This window comes from Pelobates fuscus, chromosome 5, assembly GCF_036172605.1.
Source record: "Pelobates fuscus isolate aPelFus1 chromosome 5, aPelFus1.pri, whole genome shotgun sequence".
Classification (NCBI taxonomy): Eukaryota; Metazoa; Chordata; class Amphibia; order Anura; family Pelobatidae; genus Pelobates; species Pelobates fuscus.
The window spans coordinates 41,899,474-41,916,745 of record NC_086321.1 but is presented as its reverse complement, the minus strand read 5'-3'; the positions used below and the strand labels follow the sequence as shown (position 1 = coordinate 41,916,745).

The 17,272-nt window shown below is 35.1% G+C and overlaps 1 protein-coding gene across 1 annotated transcript; it reads right to left on the bottom strand.

Moving 5' to 3' along the window:
- Positions 1 to 13,200: 13,200 nt before the first annotated feature.
- FOXD1 (forkhead box D1) lies at positions 13,201 to 14,855 on the bottom strand. Its single transcript, XM_063456776.1, has one exon. It carries the CDS (start codon positions 14,589 to 14,591, stop codon positions 13,542 to 13,544), a length of 1,050 nt encoding a protein of 349 aa, XP_063312846.1. The 5' UTR covers positions 14,592 to 14,855; the 3' UTR covers positions 13,201 to 13,541.
- Positions 14,856 to 17,272: the final 2,417 nt, after the last annotated feature.

Sequence of the window (17,272 nt, the reverse complement as noted above, 5' to 3'; positions counted from 1 at the left end):
TACCTGTATTTCGTTTATAGAACACCTACCTGTACTTTAGTACACCAACACGTGTATAAAGACTTCTAAGAAATACTGATCGAGCATAAATGTTTCTAAACTTTTTGGGCCACAATTTTCTATATCAGTATGAGTTTGAAGTTTAACGTAGGGACCCCGGGTAAAACCTCTCGAGAATAAGGAGTAAACGATTTTTTTTTTTAGACATTTGGTGGAATATTTGATGAATTATACTTTATTACAAATACAGGCAATATTTGGGGTTGGCTGGTAATGTTACCCATTCACGTCTTATGAGTAGCTTTTTTATTGATGAATTCTAAATAAATGTTCGAATTTTGCCAGCTCGGTCTCTTCCATCGTACATGAGCCTGGCAGTTAATGTAACCTCTGTGCCCCAACCTGCAATCTCCTTAACACGTGGTGAATGTGCCAGGGTACTTGATTGGCATCCAGAGAGGAATGCCTCATTCATGGCATTCCAGGTTGGCTCTCTATAAACCAATCAACCACTGATTGAGTTTAACACTCTATAGAAATTATTTTACAATAAATGATTTGTTTACAAATAGAGGTCACCCCTACATCATTTACAAATACACAATATGTAAAAAACACTGAGAAATGAATCCTTTATACAGGACTTGCTATAGATTGAAAAACTAATATGATGTCTCTATAGCAAATCACTTAGTGCACTCTCCCCAATACTGGTAGGTGATTGCAAAGTCTTGGGTTCACTTGTTACCTTGTTGTGAATATTCAGATATTATATACACAGCACAGCACACCCTGTGTAAAATACACAAATTATTCTACAGAATATCCCTGGCTTAGAATGTACTATGCACAGTATGTAAAACATAGTAATTATTGCAATTATCACAGTATAGGAACAAAAATTATACATATAACCTTACCTAGACTACACAATATAAAATTAATTTACAATATGTATTATGCTAATTAATATACTGTAGAAAATAAAAGATATGAGATACATTGTATAAAGTTGGCACGATGTGCAGCATTCTATATATTGTATGTTGTATATATTGTATTTTCTAAATATTGTGTTTTCTATATAGTGTCAAAATATTTACAATAAACTGTTATCACACATTCTGTATCATTGTTAAATTGTACAATACACACAGTACATATAGCTCAATATGTAGAATTATTAGTAAGTAGTTAATATGTATTAATTGTTACATACGCTGCACATATTATCCACTACACACTATATAATGTAATATTCATAATAAACTTTATACCATACAGGATACAATGCTCACAATATCGAGTAAAACAGAACAGGCACAAGACATCATCAACAACACACAATGACAAGCAAAGTATTTTATACACCCTATATAATATTATAAGAAATATGTAAAATATCATATAGGAGTTTGCACATAAAACATGTTATATTTGTATTGTAAAAAATGTCATACATTATTTGTGACATTGTGTTCGGCCCATTTAATATCAATCTATAATACCATGTATATAATATTATCTGATCATGAATATAATTTAAAAATACTGAACGTGGAAGGAGCACACTGTGGATGTGTATACGAACAGCTATTTGTATTGTGCTATTAATATTCAGTAAAATATAACAATGTACAATAAGGAAAAAAGAAACAACTTGTTTCAAAAAATAGATATCCTTTTTTTTTAATAACAAAAATAATGATTTATTACCAGGTTCTCGCATATCCTTTATTGTAGAGTAAACGGTGAAGTTTGTTTTATTAATAAAAGTGAAATTTCTTATAATATTTATTATAGTAATCATAATGGTAACTATAAGATATTGATGACATGTGTCAATATATATATATATATATATATATATATATATATATATATATATATATATATATATATATATAGCATGTCTGGATATCGCGAGAAGCAGCACAGGGCAATAGTAAATAACCTCACAGAGTAACTGTTGGTATGAATTTCTAATCAGAGTCAGACATGTTCCTCGAAATGTTGTACATTGCCGATATTTTATCGTCACAAAATTAATGAATACATTCTTATAAAAAAAAAATAATAAAATAAAATTACAAAAAAACACCTTTGTACTTGCAGTGAGCATATTGGGTTAAGAAAATAAAGAAAAATGGTTTTGGATAGGTGTTTGATTTTAGTACTTACATCTGTTTTATTTTATTTTAAATATAAATGTGAAATAGTTAGGGGAAGCCGATTTTTTCATGAATGATTTGTTGGGATATCAGCTATGCACAGGGCTCTGTGACGTAATATTATATCATGTATCTCCAACATATACCGCAGCGCTGCTCTAGGGAAAACAGAACATACGCGTCATTTAAAATGATGACATTTCGGCTAAAGGGACCGGGATAGCCAGGCACCTGCTCCAGGGGTCGGCAGAACAATAGATCTATGTACATAACATAAGGCAGTTCATTCGCCAAGGCGGGAATTGTGGCGAACGTTCAAGACAATTTCAACAAGGTTTTTCACTAGTGAGAATTCAAAGCGAATTTAAACGTTTAGGACAAAGTAGCCGAATTAAATAAGTAAAATTAGAGAATGTTCTCAATTCTTCTGTTTTGGTATTTAATTTGAAATTCAATTGGGATTCACTTTAAAAGTTACAGCAAGATATTGGGGGGGGTTGGGGGGGGGGACCCAAATCAGCTAAAAAATTTTACACTCCTGCTCTTTTTAGACAAACAGTTTAATTCTACTATCAAATTCGAGTTCAATATAAAACCCCAAGGAGAGAATTACAGTGTATCCAGGGAGAAACACAGAGTTATTCAGTAAAGGGAGAATTCAACGTAAATCTCACACTCAAGGCCAGAGTAGCTCAGCTAAGAGCAGAGCTACAGTAGATAATTTATCCAGTTTGGCTATTTTGGTCTTATTCTCAGGTTTGTACATAAATACAGCTGACAGATTGCGAAAAACAAATAGAATACAACCAGTGAACAATGTAACAAGTCTGCCACAATCTGCTCAGTCACACTTTAGCAATCCCAGACTAAAAGCACACCAGATCTATGTGGACTACATTTCCCAGAATTCTCAGCCTACAGGTAAATGTAATTAAAACATTCTGAGTATATTAGAGGTATATAGCTCAGTTACAGTAGACCTGTGGTACTTTGAAATGATTGATGGTAAATATGACGATATCTATACCTATCTTCACTCCTCCATAATTCTCCTTTATTAGTAGGTGATATTAAAAAACTGAGTCCAGGAGAAATGATATATCGAGCTATTTACTGAAGTGAGAATTTACAGTGAAATTCGATTTTAGTTTCTTTTTTTACTAAAGTATCCAAACTGGAAGCATTGTTTCCAAATCAGATATTGTGGCCTTAAATGTATATATCACTTTGAATTGTCACTTTGGTAAATAGCCCAGTTTTTTTAACCCAGTGATATTGGGACTGTTAATTCGAATCCAATTCCCATGACAGTTCGGATCCAGTCATTCGGTGATCTATTCACTGAGCACATTAAACTCAGCAGACGTAAATTGTCAGTGACCTGTATGTGCTGTGTGTTTTCTCAGACATTAGTGAATTGAATACAAAGCTGTAACATGTATAAAATAATGTATTAACCCCTTAAAGACACATGACATGTGTGACATGTCATGATTCCCTTTTATTCCAGAAGTTTGTGTGGATACAGTACTTACTGCAGACAGCACGCGATGGGTTCTGTTTGGCACTAGATGAGTTTGGAATGGAGGGTATTGTGTCAGATGGAGAGAAAGGAGAACACAGCCCAGAGGACAGAGTGAAGTCACTTTACCAGTCAGTGTTTCCACTTTACTAATAAATACAGCTCTTCGTTTATACAGCTCTTCGTTTATACAGCTCTTCATCAATACACCTCTTAATTCAACACTGCACAGCTCTCTCATGTATTAATTTGTGTATATAATAACTCATTATCACACTGCACAGCTCACTCATTTACTAATCGGTGTATATAATAACTCATTATCACACTGCACAGCTCACTCATTTATGAATCGGTGTATATAATAACTCATTATCACACTGCACAGCTCACTCATTTATTAATCGGTGTATATAATAACTCATTATCACACTGCACAGCTCACTCATTTATTAATCGGTGTATATAATAACTCATTATCACACTGCACAGCTCACTCATTTATTAATCGGTGTATATAATAACTCATTATCACACTGCACAGCTCACTCATTTATTAATCGGTGTATATAATAACTCATTATCACACTGCACAGCTCACTCATTTATTAATCGGTGTATATAATAACTCATCACACTGCACAGCTCTCTCATTTATTAATCGGTGTATATAATAACTCATTATCACACTGCACAGCTCTCTCATTTATTAATCGGTGTATATAATAACTCATTATCACACTGCACAGCTCACTCATTTATTAATCGGTGTATATAATAACTCATTATCACACTGCACAGCTCACTCATTTATTAATCGGTGTATATAATAACTCATTATCACACTGCACAGCTCACTCATTTATTAATCGGTGTATATAATAACTCATCACACTGCACAGCTCTCTCATTTATTAATCGGTGTATATAATAACTCATTATCACACTGCACAGCTCTCTCATTTATTAATCGGTGTATATAATAACTCATTATCACACTGCACAGCTCACTCATTTATTAATCGGTGTATATAATAACTCATTATCACACTGCACAGCTCACTCATTTATTAATCGGTGTATATAATAACTCATTATCACACTGCACAGCTCACTCATTTATTAATCGGTGTATATAATAACTCATTATCACACTGCACAGCTCACTCATTTATTAATCGGTGTATATAATAACTCATTATCACACTGCACAGCTCTCTCATTTATTAATCGGTGTATATAATAACTCATTATCACACTGCACAGCTCTCTCATTTATTAATCGGTGTATATAATAACTCATTATCACACTGCACAGCTCACTCATTTATTAATCGGTGTATATAATAACTCATTATCACACTGCACAGCTCACTCATTTATTAATCGGTGTATATAATAACTCATTATCACACTGCACAGCTCACTCATTTATTAATCGGTGTATATAATAACTTATTATCACACTGCACAGCTCTCTCATGTATTAATCGGTGTATATAATAACTTATTATCACACTGCACAGCTCTCTCATGTATTAATCGGTGTATATAATAACTCATTATCACACTGCACAGCTCACTCATTTATTAATCGGTGTATATAATAACTTATTATCACACTGCACAGCTCTCTCATGTATTAATCGGTGTATATAATAACTTATTATCACACTGCACAGCTCTCTCATGTATTAATCGGTGTATATAATAACTTATTATCACACTGCGCAGCTCTATCGTTTCTTAATCTCTTATATAACATCTCATTATCACACTGTACAACTCTGTCATTTATTAAGCTGTGTTTATAATATCATAATCACACCGCACAGCGTTCTAATTATTAATCTCTTTTTACAGCCCTCTAATAATGTGATATTACACTGCACAGCTCTCTAATGTATTCATCTTTTATATAACATCTCATTATCACACTGCACAGTTCTCTAATTTATTAATCTGTGTACATAATGACTCATTATCACACTGCACAGCTCTCTAATGTATTCATCTGAGTATATAATAACTCATTATCACACTGCTCAGATATCGAATTTATTCATCTACACAGCTCTATGAATTTTTGAAACTGTCTATATACAGCTCTTTAACAACTCATTATCCCACTGCACAGCACTCTGACTTGTTAAACTGTCTATATACAGCTCTCTAACATCTCATTATAACACTACACAGCACTCTGACTTGTTAAACTGTCTATATACAGCTCTCTAACATCTCATTATAACACTACACAGCACTCTGAATTGTTAAACTGTCTATATACAGCTCTCTAACATCTCATTATAACACTACACAGCTCTCTGAATTGTTAAACTGTCTATATACAGCTCTCTAACAACTCATTATAACACTACACAGCTCTCTGAATTGTTAAACTGTCTATATACAGCTCTCTAACAACTCATTATAACACTACACAGCTCTCTGAATTGTTAAACTGTCTATATACAGCTCTCTAACAACTCATTATAACACTACACAGCTCTCTGAATTGTTAAACTGTCTATATACAGCTCTCTAACATCTCATTATAACACTACACAGCACTCTGAATTGTTAAACTGTCTATATACAGCTCTCTAACATCTCATTATAACACTACACAGCTCTCTGAATTGTTAAACTGTCTATATACAGCTCTCTAACATCTCATTATAACACTACACAGCTCTCTGAATTGTTAAACTGTCTATATACAGCTCTCTAACAACTAATTATAACACTACACAGCACTCTGAATTGTTAAACGGTCTATATACAGCTCTCTAACAACTAATTATCCCACTGCACAGCACTCTGAATTGTTAAACTGTCTATATACAGCTCTCTAACAACTCATTATAACACTACACAGCACTCTGAATTGTCAAACTGTCTATATACAGCTCTCTAACATCTCATTATAACACTACACAGCACTCTGAATTGTTAAACTGTCTATATACAGCTCTCTAACAACTAATTATCCCACTGCACAGCTCTCTGAATTGTTAAACTGCCTATATACAGCTCTCTAACATCTCATTATAACACTACACAGCACTCTAGTTTAGACAGACAACACATAGACACTGCCCTCTAACAGTCTAATGTATCACTCTTACCAGGATTTACATAATGTCTTCATCAATATATCTAATAAAGCAACACTCTGTCATGCAGCGTGTTAAACAACAGGAATCTATTAAAGAAATGATAAGATATAGGCATGTCCTAATTGAATAGCAATATCCCATAGAAGTCAACGTGAGAGCTGCTATTCGGTTACTGTGATCCAGAACCCAGTCTAGTCAAGGGACAAGAGAAAGAAGACAGGAGCAGTAAAAAGGGAGGGAGAGAGAGAGAGAGAGAGAGAGAGAGAGAGAGAGAGAGAGAGAGAGAGAGAGAGAGAGAGAGAGAGAGAGAGATTACAGTAAATTTCTAGTCATCTATGTTCACTTCTCTTGATAATCCATCCAAGTTCCTAGTTTAGTGAATATCCTCACGTTTTGTGTGTATGCGTTTCTGCACATTATAAAATGCTTATAATTAAACATTTGATGGCTAGTATTGGTAAAAAATTAACTACGACTTGGGATGAGTAAAAAAGATGCCACGTTTTAATTGGCAATCGTGTGTTTGTTATTGCTTGTTTGTGTATGGACACGTGTTTTGTTATGGTTTGTTTGTGTGCACATGTTTTTGTTATTGTTTGTTTGTGTGCACACGTGTGTTTATGCATTCTATATAACCTTTGCTGACCAGTGTTTTACTTTTAAAGATCAACTAATAAAGAAAGGGGAAATAAAGTATCTCCCTCTGTATTTACCCTCATGTGTGTGTTTGTTTGTCTGTGCGTACAGTAATCAGGATTTAAGTGAGAACACAATGTATGTGTAGACATTGTTAGAGAACCATTCAGCAGTGAGTGTAATTCTGACCACTGAACACACACACACACGCACGCACGCACACACACACACACACACACAGCACTGGGATACAGGAGAACTGTGTAAATTGTTATCTTTAAGGCAGAGGGATAACTATCATCCAGAGGAATTCTCTCAGGGTGGTGACTGAGAATTATGTGGATCATACTTATACCTCTTCGAGAACAAATAAATCACTGGAAGGAAACAAAGAGCAATATTTGGAAGGAGGATAACTGCAGGAGGCTGTGTGTGTGGCACAAAGCAAACCCCATAAGGGCTTCATTAAGTTCCCAATCTGTACCATTTGCTTAATCTAACCACAGATCAAGCTTCCCAGTTATAGCAACAGAAATAAGATGTTGCTTTTTGTGTGGTCCTTCTCCAGGGCTGATTCAAACATTATCACAGGCCCAGTCCCTTGGCTTGCTTTGCCTTTTTATTCCTGGGCCCCAGGAAAATAATGAGTTCTAGTAAATGTATACTTTGTAGCTGCCTTTCAGGGAGTGTGGTGTTGGCCATCAGTGAGTTATACACACAACCAATCTCAAACATATCAAACAAGGAGCATTTCTAAGCATCTTTCTGCCGGCTCTGAATGGACAGGACACTGAGAATGATTAGCATGCCAATGGTGGCTCCCTGTGTGTGGACAAAACTCTGATCAAAGGCCAGGATTTGTTCCAGCACCTGCTAGACTCAGGGGGACTGCTCAAACTCCCAGTGATACACTCCACACAGCAACCACCACACTGCAAACACAGTAAGGACCCGGAGAGCGATTTGTCACTCATTGGGAGGCACTTTAAACTATTTCCAGCCTGAATGGCCTTAAAGGGTCGATTTATTGTCACTTCTTTGAGCTGGGATTAAACCAGCCTGGCACAATGTCACTTCATTATCTGCACTTGGTCCCTCAGATCCTTTCCCTCTACTCCTAGACAGGCAGACAGACAGACAGACAGAAAGAGAGATAGAGGGATAGATACATAGATAGATAGATAGATAGATAGACAGACAGACAGACAGACAGATAGATAGATAGATAGATAGATAGATAGATAGATAGATAGATAGATAGATAGATAGACAGACAGACAGATAGATAGATAGATAGACAGACAGAAAGAGAGATAGAGGGATAGATAAATAGATAGATAGATAGACAGACAGACAGAAAGATAGACATATATACAGACAGATAGACAGAAAGAGAGATAAAGATAGACAGACTGACAGAAAGAGAGATAGAGATATAGATAGACAGACAGGCAGAAAGACAGACAGATATAAAGTTAATTAACCCTAATTATTTATCAATCTCAGCCCTGTGAATCCCCCCTGTAATGAGTTCGGGATAACTATGTATATGATTACAATGTAGCTAATAAACAGTTGGTAAACAACAGAGCAATTAAACAATCCAATGCATTGTGCAGGATGTGGCCCCATTACTCCCATTGCTGCATTATTTACAACCCAGCGTGTGAAATTGAGAGAGGAGAAAGTGCATTCCCTGCTTAGACTCCATAATAGACTTTGTCTACAGCAGAGTAATCATAGTAATCTCAGCACCTCCAATCACACACAATAGCTGTATCAGTAACCCCAGCAGTTTAACAGCTTAACTCCAAGGAGAAGTAAACTAGCTCCTACAGAGACTGCCTGATCTGGGACCCTGCTACCATCAATCTCAGGCAGCCTTAGAGATGGCTGAGAGTCATGTGAGTCATATCACAGCGTGAGATCCAGACTTTCTATGTTACCAGCAGGCAGATAGCCAAACATGTCAATGATTTCCTATATCTCCTATATTAATGAATTACATGGTTACAGTGTATATTTGGAGATATTGTATTTATGTGTAAAACTTCAAATTAATCTTACAAGGTGTGCTGAATATTTAATTATATTTTTGTATAATTTCCCTTCAAATCATTAACAGAACTTATTTATTTGCTGACCTCATCCATATCACACTACTAAAAAGAGAAGAAGGTCTGCCATTCGCCGAAACGTACAGTTTATCCACTGAGCAGCGAACTGTTGTGGATTTTCAATCCAGCTGCAGTCCCTGCTCGTCTATTTTTACCCTATTTTTTTTACTCTTAGTATTTCCTTTGACATTATTCGCTGCTTAGTAAATTGACAATTGATTAGGGATTTTCAGATTCCAAAGCAGTAGAGCTGATAGATTAGCTGAACTGAAGATTTTTCACAGTCTGTTGATCTTGACATTAATTTTGTAATTCTCCAAAATTTACAACTAATGTTTAACCCACATGTTCAGCTAAACGTGTAAAAATAATAATAGGCATGCTTAAATCCTCGTGTGATTAAATGCTGTGGACTACAAAATCTCATCACGCTAAGGCAGCCAATCACTCCCTGCGCATGATGGGAGCAGTGATACACGGGAGAGGGGTTTACAACACTCAATGCACTCAGGTACGAACCAGCTGGGAGTTATAACATACAATTATATATAGATTCACCAGGTTGCACTTTTATATTTAAATGGGACATTCATATTACTCCTATATAAACAATAATAATAATAATAACAACAACAAAAAACAATAATTGCCAAATAATATTTTCACGGCTAATCTACCAAGTGCCTTAATGAGCTGACACTTAGCATCTAATAAGAATTAATATATGAAGTAGTTTGGTGTGTCCTTTATAATAGCTCAGCGTGTATCTATGACAAATTACACCAGATGTGTCTGAATAAAAAAATAAAAAAAATAAAAAAATTATCTGGACATAAACAAATGATCACATGATCTGACACATTTACCCCAAATGCTTGCTTCTATTAAGATGTGTGTGTGTGTATATGTCACAATACATCATATGATAAATGACATACCGTACCTTCCTTAGCGACCTAGAATGACTGCTGTGAATATTACAAAAATTGTATCGACTATTTGTTTGTAATATACACGTTTTACTTTGTTTAATATATTTTAGAATTTGCTTTCTTTTACTCTTATCCTTAAAACAAATGTATTAACATATATAATATATAATTAAAATGTATTAAACATATATATATCTAAAATGAAATATACTACGCCCATAAATTATGCTCTGATTTGAATCCTCACTGACTGCACAGTTTAAAGTCACCAAGTAAATGTCTTTAGAATTTTGGGGACAGGTGTATCCCCTTCCTAAGTCTAAGCTCATGGGGATATCTCTATCACAAGCCTGGGTGTGTATAGGCAATAAATACTAATACATTATTATTTTAATACTAGCTGCCTCTTGCTGTCTGTATGCAACTGTTAAAAATCAATCAGCCCATTTTACAGAGTCACAATGATTCATTCATTCGGTGCCCGCAACAAAATATTGATCTGCTATAATTTATTGGCAATAACAAAAAAAAAAATATAAAACTGCACATACCTACTGTGATTTGTTAATAACATATTATTTACATTCCTGCTTGTATAGATCACATACACAACTCTCTTTCTTCTCTCGATAAACAGTAAATATTATTTTACTGAAGTAGATATATTAAATAGCAAACGATGTGTTATATCTATAATAATATATTCAATATCTATCGAATATATAATATATATCACCTCCAGTAATTTAACATACATATATACACACACACCTTATATACATCCAGTAATTTCCCATAATGGATTTTATAGTCCACAGCATTTAATCACAAAAGGATTTAAGTATAATATTAATTTATATACACACAATATTATTTTATTACATGTATAATTTATAACGTAATATATCAATTCCTGTAATTTTCCATTTGTATTTTTATATATATATATATATATATATATATATATATATATATATATATATATATATATATATATATATATATGTGTGTGTGTGTGTGTGTGTGTGTGTGTGTGTGTGTAAAATTACTGGAGGTGACATATATTGTATTATAAATATATAGAAACATTTAATAAATTAATATTGCGTGTAACATTCTTAAAGTTACTGTAAATAGTATTTTTACCTTTGGTAGTTTCCCATTTAGCCATGTTTCTAGACAGACAATCCCTTTGGAAAATCATCCAAGGTGAAACTACTATCTCAGTCCATTAAGGCCTGATTGCAGGGTGAAATTATTGCCCCTAAGGTGAAAATGTGACCTCTGGGGGCAAAAATTGCCCTAATTCTCCTGGTTGAGCATTATGAGACATCACGAATACACTTTGCACTACAGAGAGAGTACATTAAAATTCTTCACAATCCCTCTTAGTATATTTAGATTGAAATATTGAAAGCAATGCTTAGGAATACACATCCACATAGCACTCATAGGCTGCTTTCCAAGTACATTGTGCTCATATAATGAAATTAGCAATATTTTGAAATATAAATATTATGTAGGTAGAAAAAAACATAAGTAAACAAACAACATACCATTTACAAATGTAAAAAAATAACGTGTTTTTTTTAAATTTACCACATTTATGATTTGTTATATATCATATATATTATTACAATTATATATATTATTACAATTATTTTATTTATATATATATATATATATATATATATATATATATATATATATATATATTAAGGTAATAATTGTATTTCTTTGTGTTTTTTTTTGTAATGTTAAGATTTTGAAACATGGTTTATAAAAAATATATGTTTTGTTACATTGTAGAATATATAAAATATATGTCATAATAAGTTTTCTAATGACTGACGATTATAATGTTACAAAGTGATAGAATGTCTCAAATAATGATCTAGTCAAATAAGGACAGAAATCGAGACTTAATAGTTTGTCTTCCCCATAGCAAACATAATAAATGAACCGGTTTCCTTCAAAACACAAATCAGGACACTATGTATATGTATAGTATTTCCATTTCAATAAACGGTTGGATATTTATTTTATTTTATGAATAAAATATATTGTGGCACAGGACTTTCAGGGATATTTATGTATATAAAAATCCAGCAAGAACACTTGATAAAGTTATTGTTCATATGCAATTTTCTTCCACAAGTATATTTTTAACCCACAATACTGATTAAACCCCACAACCACTAACCCCTGTCAATAACGTGCAAATTAAATTTCACATTTGTTCTAAGTCAGAGCTAAAAGTGCATTGGGATCTCGAACTGTTTTACCCATTGTTTTTTTTTTTTTAGAAATTAATATATGGAGCATGTAAAATTAAATATTGACCTCACAAACGTTCAGTGTTTTAATCCCTCACACACTCGCTCCAAACTCTATTATTGCCATGGCATTACAATTACAATATTAAAAAAAAAAAATAGTAATAATATTAAACTCCCAAAATATTTTTCCTTTTTTTTAATGTAAAATTTTATTTTATTTTTTTTGCATTTTTCAAAATGTGAAAAAAAAAAATCTTACATTAGCTTGGTACAATAATACTTGGCAGTACGTTTTACATTATTGATGTAAATAAGAACACTTAAGTACAAAAAAAATCAGTCTATTATGATACAAAAAAAAAAAAAAAACAACCCACGGGTTAAAATAAAATAATAATAATAATAATACAAAAAGATCAGATGTCACTGTGTAAACATATAAATCATTTGTCACAAAAAAAAGCACTTTTTAATTGTGCATAAAAAATACATCGCTTTGATTCTATGAATCTCCTGAGAATCGTAAAATATCCCAAATGGCTGTTTAAAGGGAAATTAAATGTACCATTTCCCTGTAGGTTTATTTTTTCTTGCAGGTAACCTTGGCTTGGCCTATAAAAGACACAGTACATACATTTGGCAGGAATGTAGCAAAACATTTCTTGGTCCATCAGATACTAACATTTTTTATTTTTTTTTAAAAGGCAAATTCTGTATAACCCATAGAAAAAGTCCTACCTTCTCAGTAAATGCCTGATTTGATTAAGAATTTGGAATCCTAGTGGTAAAAGTGTCTCCATTGGCAAGCACTGACCCAGGCTGAAGGCTACTCCCTAATGGTGCAGCAGGAGAGCTAGAGAAAGTCACCAGGGCCCTGGAAAGGGCAGGGGCCCCAGATGTTTTGGTAGAGGTGCACTGTACTGGGCTAAGGTCCCCACCTATGATGCTTTCTATGGAGAAGGTAGACCTGGTGAGTGCTGGGCTGCTTTTGGGGGTTTGTAGTGATGGTGAGAGCGTTGCACTGATCTGGTGAGGGTAGAAGGTGCAGGTTCTTGGCAGGTCTGTAGTTGCAGGTGGCATTAGTGAAGGTGCTGGGATGCCAGGGGCCCCTGGTGGCGGTCTGCTGTGATGTTGCTGAGACTGTGAATGGAAGGCAATCAAGGCAGAGTGGGGGTGGAAAGGCTGCAGCTGGATACCATAACCACAGCTGTATGGTCCATAGCCATAGGCAGCAGCAGGGAGGAAGTGACCTGGGTCCCTGAGCAGTAGCTCTGGGGCTTGCTGTCTTTTAAACCTTTTCCTCCTTCTTAAGAAGCTCCCATTGTCAAACATGTCTGCAGACTCTGGGTCCAAGGTCCAGTAGTTGCCCTTGCCAGGGTTGCCTGGTTCCCTGGGGATCTTGACAAAGCAGTCATTGAGGGAGAGGTTGTGTCTGATGGAGTTCTGCCAGGCTGGGAACTTCTCCCTGTAATAGGGGAACCGGTTGCTGATGAACTCACAGATCTCACTGAGGGTCAGGCGCTTTTTGGGGCTCTGCAAGATGGCCATGGTGATTAAGGCAATGTAAGAGTAGGGGGGCTTCACCAAAGTGTTCTTGTTGGCAGGCTTGTAAGGATCTTTGGTTGAGGAGCAATGAGGAGACCTTGGCATCAACATGTCCTCAGGAAGATCTGCCACCACCACCTCCTCTTCCTCTTCATCCTCACCATAGGAAACCCCCCTGGGCTCCTCTTCCTCTCCCTCTCCCACCACATCAATGTCGGTCTCATCAGCAAACACAGAGGCATCGGACATGTCAGAGCTCAGAGTCATGGCTTGGTGCTTGGGAAGATCATAAGGCTTTAGGCACAAGGAGAGACCCTCTCCTCCTCACCCCACACAGGACCAGGGCAGGAAGAACCTGGCAGAGGAGGTGAGGTCCACACACAGCTCCCTTCCTTGGTGGGATAAGCGTCCCCTTTCTCCTAAACCTGGATCCAGGCATTAGATTGTGGAGACAGAAAGAGGATTTGAATGAGAGTCTCGGGAAAGCTCTTACAGAAGAATAGGTTGGCTTTCAGTCCTGAAGAAGGCGGATCGTCTACTCCCCTTAGAGCTGTGCTGGATCATCACATGGCTGAGGACGTCAGAAAGACTAATGGAAGTGAAAGGGAGGGGTGGAGCGGGGGTCACACATCAGCCTCACCAGCCCCAGTCCAGGGATATCCAGGATCTGGAAACTGGGACCAGAGAGCTGGACCTGGAGCTCACGAATAACTCCTGAAGGTGTTTTCGGTGCTGGACAGGAGGGGACATCCAGCTTCACCATAATAAGCCCAATAAATGACACATATACCTAAAGTCACACACACAGAGCAAGGATTCTTTTTATCGGTGCCAAAAAAACACACGGGTGGTTATTTACTAAACAGCGAATTGTAGAATCATTGTAACAGCTAAAATAAAGAAACTGGGACTGCAGCTGGGTTTTGGTCTGTTCTTTCTCCCCCACCCCCTCCAGATTAGCAGTTTGTTGTCTACAGTTAACAGTTCGATGTATTTTCCACAGCAGTTTTGTGGTTTAGTGAATAAAGTTTTAGAATGTGTGATTTCCTGTCATTATTTTTTAATTACCTGCTTTCAGAGCCCAGCAGATGACACACACAGGGCTCTATTTACTAAAAGTCGGATAATCTGGGTCAACAATCCACTCGCAAAATGTTGGGGGGAAAAGCAAAAGTGGTAATGAGTATATATATTTTCCCTCTAACGAATGATATATATATATAATATGTGTTACACACTGTCTGTTTCCAAGTGAAATCTCTCCCACATTAATATTTCATTTGAATCTACTGGTATTTGGTGTTTTGGGAATTATTACATATGCAATAAAACAGGCGATACAAATAATTATAAATATTTGGCAGAAAACAAATAGTATATTTGTGAATTGAGATCCGAATGGAAATATTTAGCCAGAAAAAGCAGATTTTTATTATTTTTTTTTAAAAAAAAGGACACCAACGGAAAGCTAGTTACAGCTGGTTATTGCAGCCCCTATTTTACAATGTGGTTTGGGTTTTAGAGAATTAGCCCCTGCAGATACAGACCCCCTATTTAAACTAAAGGTCCCAGATCCAGAGGATTAATGTATCAAACTCTATATATTATGCAGAGTGGGCCCCTCTTATTAGGCACATCGCCACAATATTTGAGACCCAAATTATAAACATACTTAATGTGAGTATTATTAAATTCTTGTTTCATTGATATTTATTGTTGGTAAGGTAACACATGTATGCTCTTCCATTTGTGAAATAAAATAATACTATTGATGCAGTAAAATAGATAGACCTATAGATCCTATGAATCTGGGGCTTGGGACTGTCAGTAATTATTCTATACAGTTTGTTTACAATTCCATATGTTTACTAATTTCTCACCTGGCTACTAATGTGACATTGATATCTCCTGAATATCCTGTGCATTTTATATAGAATTGAATAGATCATGTACCCCTTCCTTACCTGGATGCTAGCATTATAGCTCTGTCACATGGCTAGTGCGATCATTTTATATAGAACTCAGCAATTCTTTCAATCTATAAAGCATACTTTTATACAGTTTACAGAGGTTTTTGGTGTGTCCTTAAGCCTTATTCCTAATTAAAACATGGCATCACTAATTGTGGTTTATTCACCAAACTGTCATTTGCACAATTCAGACCAGACTAGCCGATCTAGAATAACTCTTCAAGTCACAGCTTGATTATTTTAGTCTGAGTTTTACCATTCGGTTTCTCCTCAGTTCACTGTTTAGTGAATAAAGCCCACTGTGTGATAGTTCTAAATGGTATTGTTCATAGTAACTCCTGTGTCTACAAAAGGCTCTATATATCAAATCACAAGCTGGATGCATGTGTTCTAAAGGGTGATTCGTTTATAATTATATATATTATATTATATAAACGAGCAACGAATAACATGACATCAAATAAAATACTTATATTAAATCAAAACCAACAATGTGGGTCGGATTTGTATATTGTTATTAATTATTATTAATTATTTTATATTATTATTATTACCATTATTGGCCTTGAAATAGCGTTAATGTATTTTTTGCTAATTTGCAGAAAACGAAAGTAATTCGATCTTATTATATCTAATAATACTAAACATATTAAGAACGCATGGTGTTTTGTTCTGAAATAAACAAATATTAATAACAATGCATTTGATAATAATAGAGAACGCGTTTAGATATTTTAGAGTTTTATTGAACTAATTCCATCTGGAAACACATTTATATCGTCTGTCTATTATTTAGCTTTGAAAGTTTATACAATCGGTGCACGTACTGAGCTCAGAAGAAATCTCAGACTGTTCAGGAACTACAACTCCCATGATCCTTAGCCATCCTACCCCCCAATGTGGCAATCATGTGATTTGTAGCTCATGCACGATGGGGCCCATCTTTTGGCTACCCCTCCAATAGACTGATAGTTACTA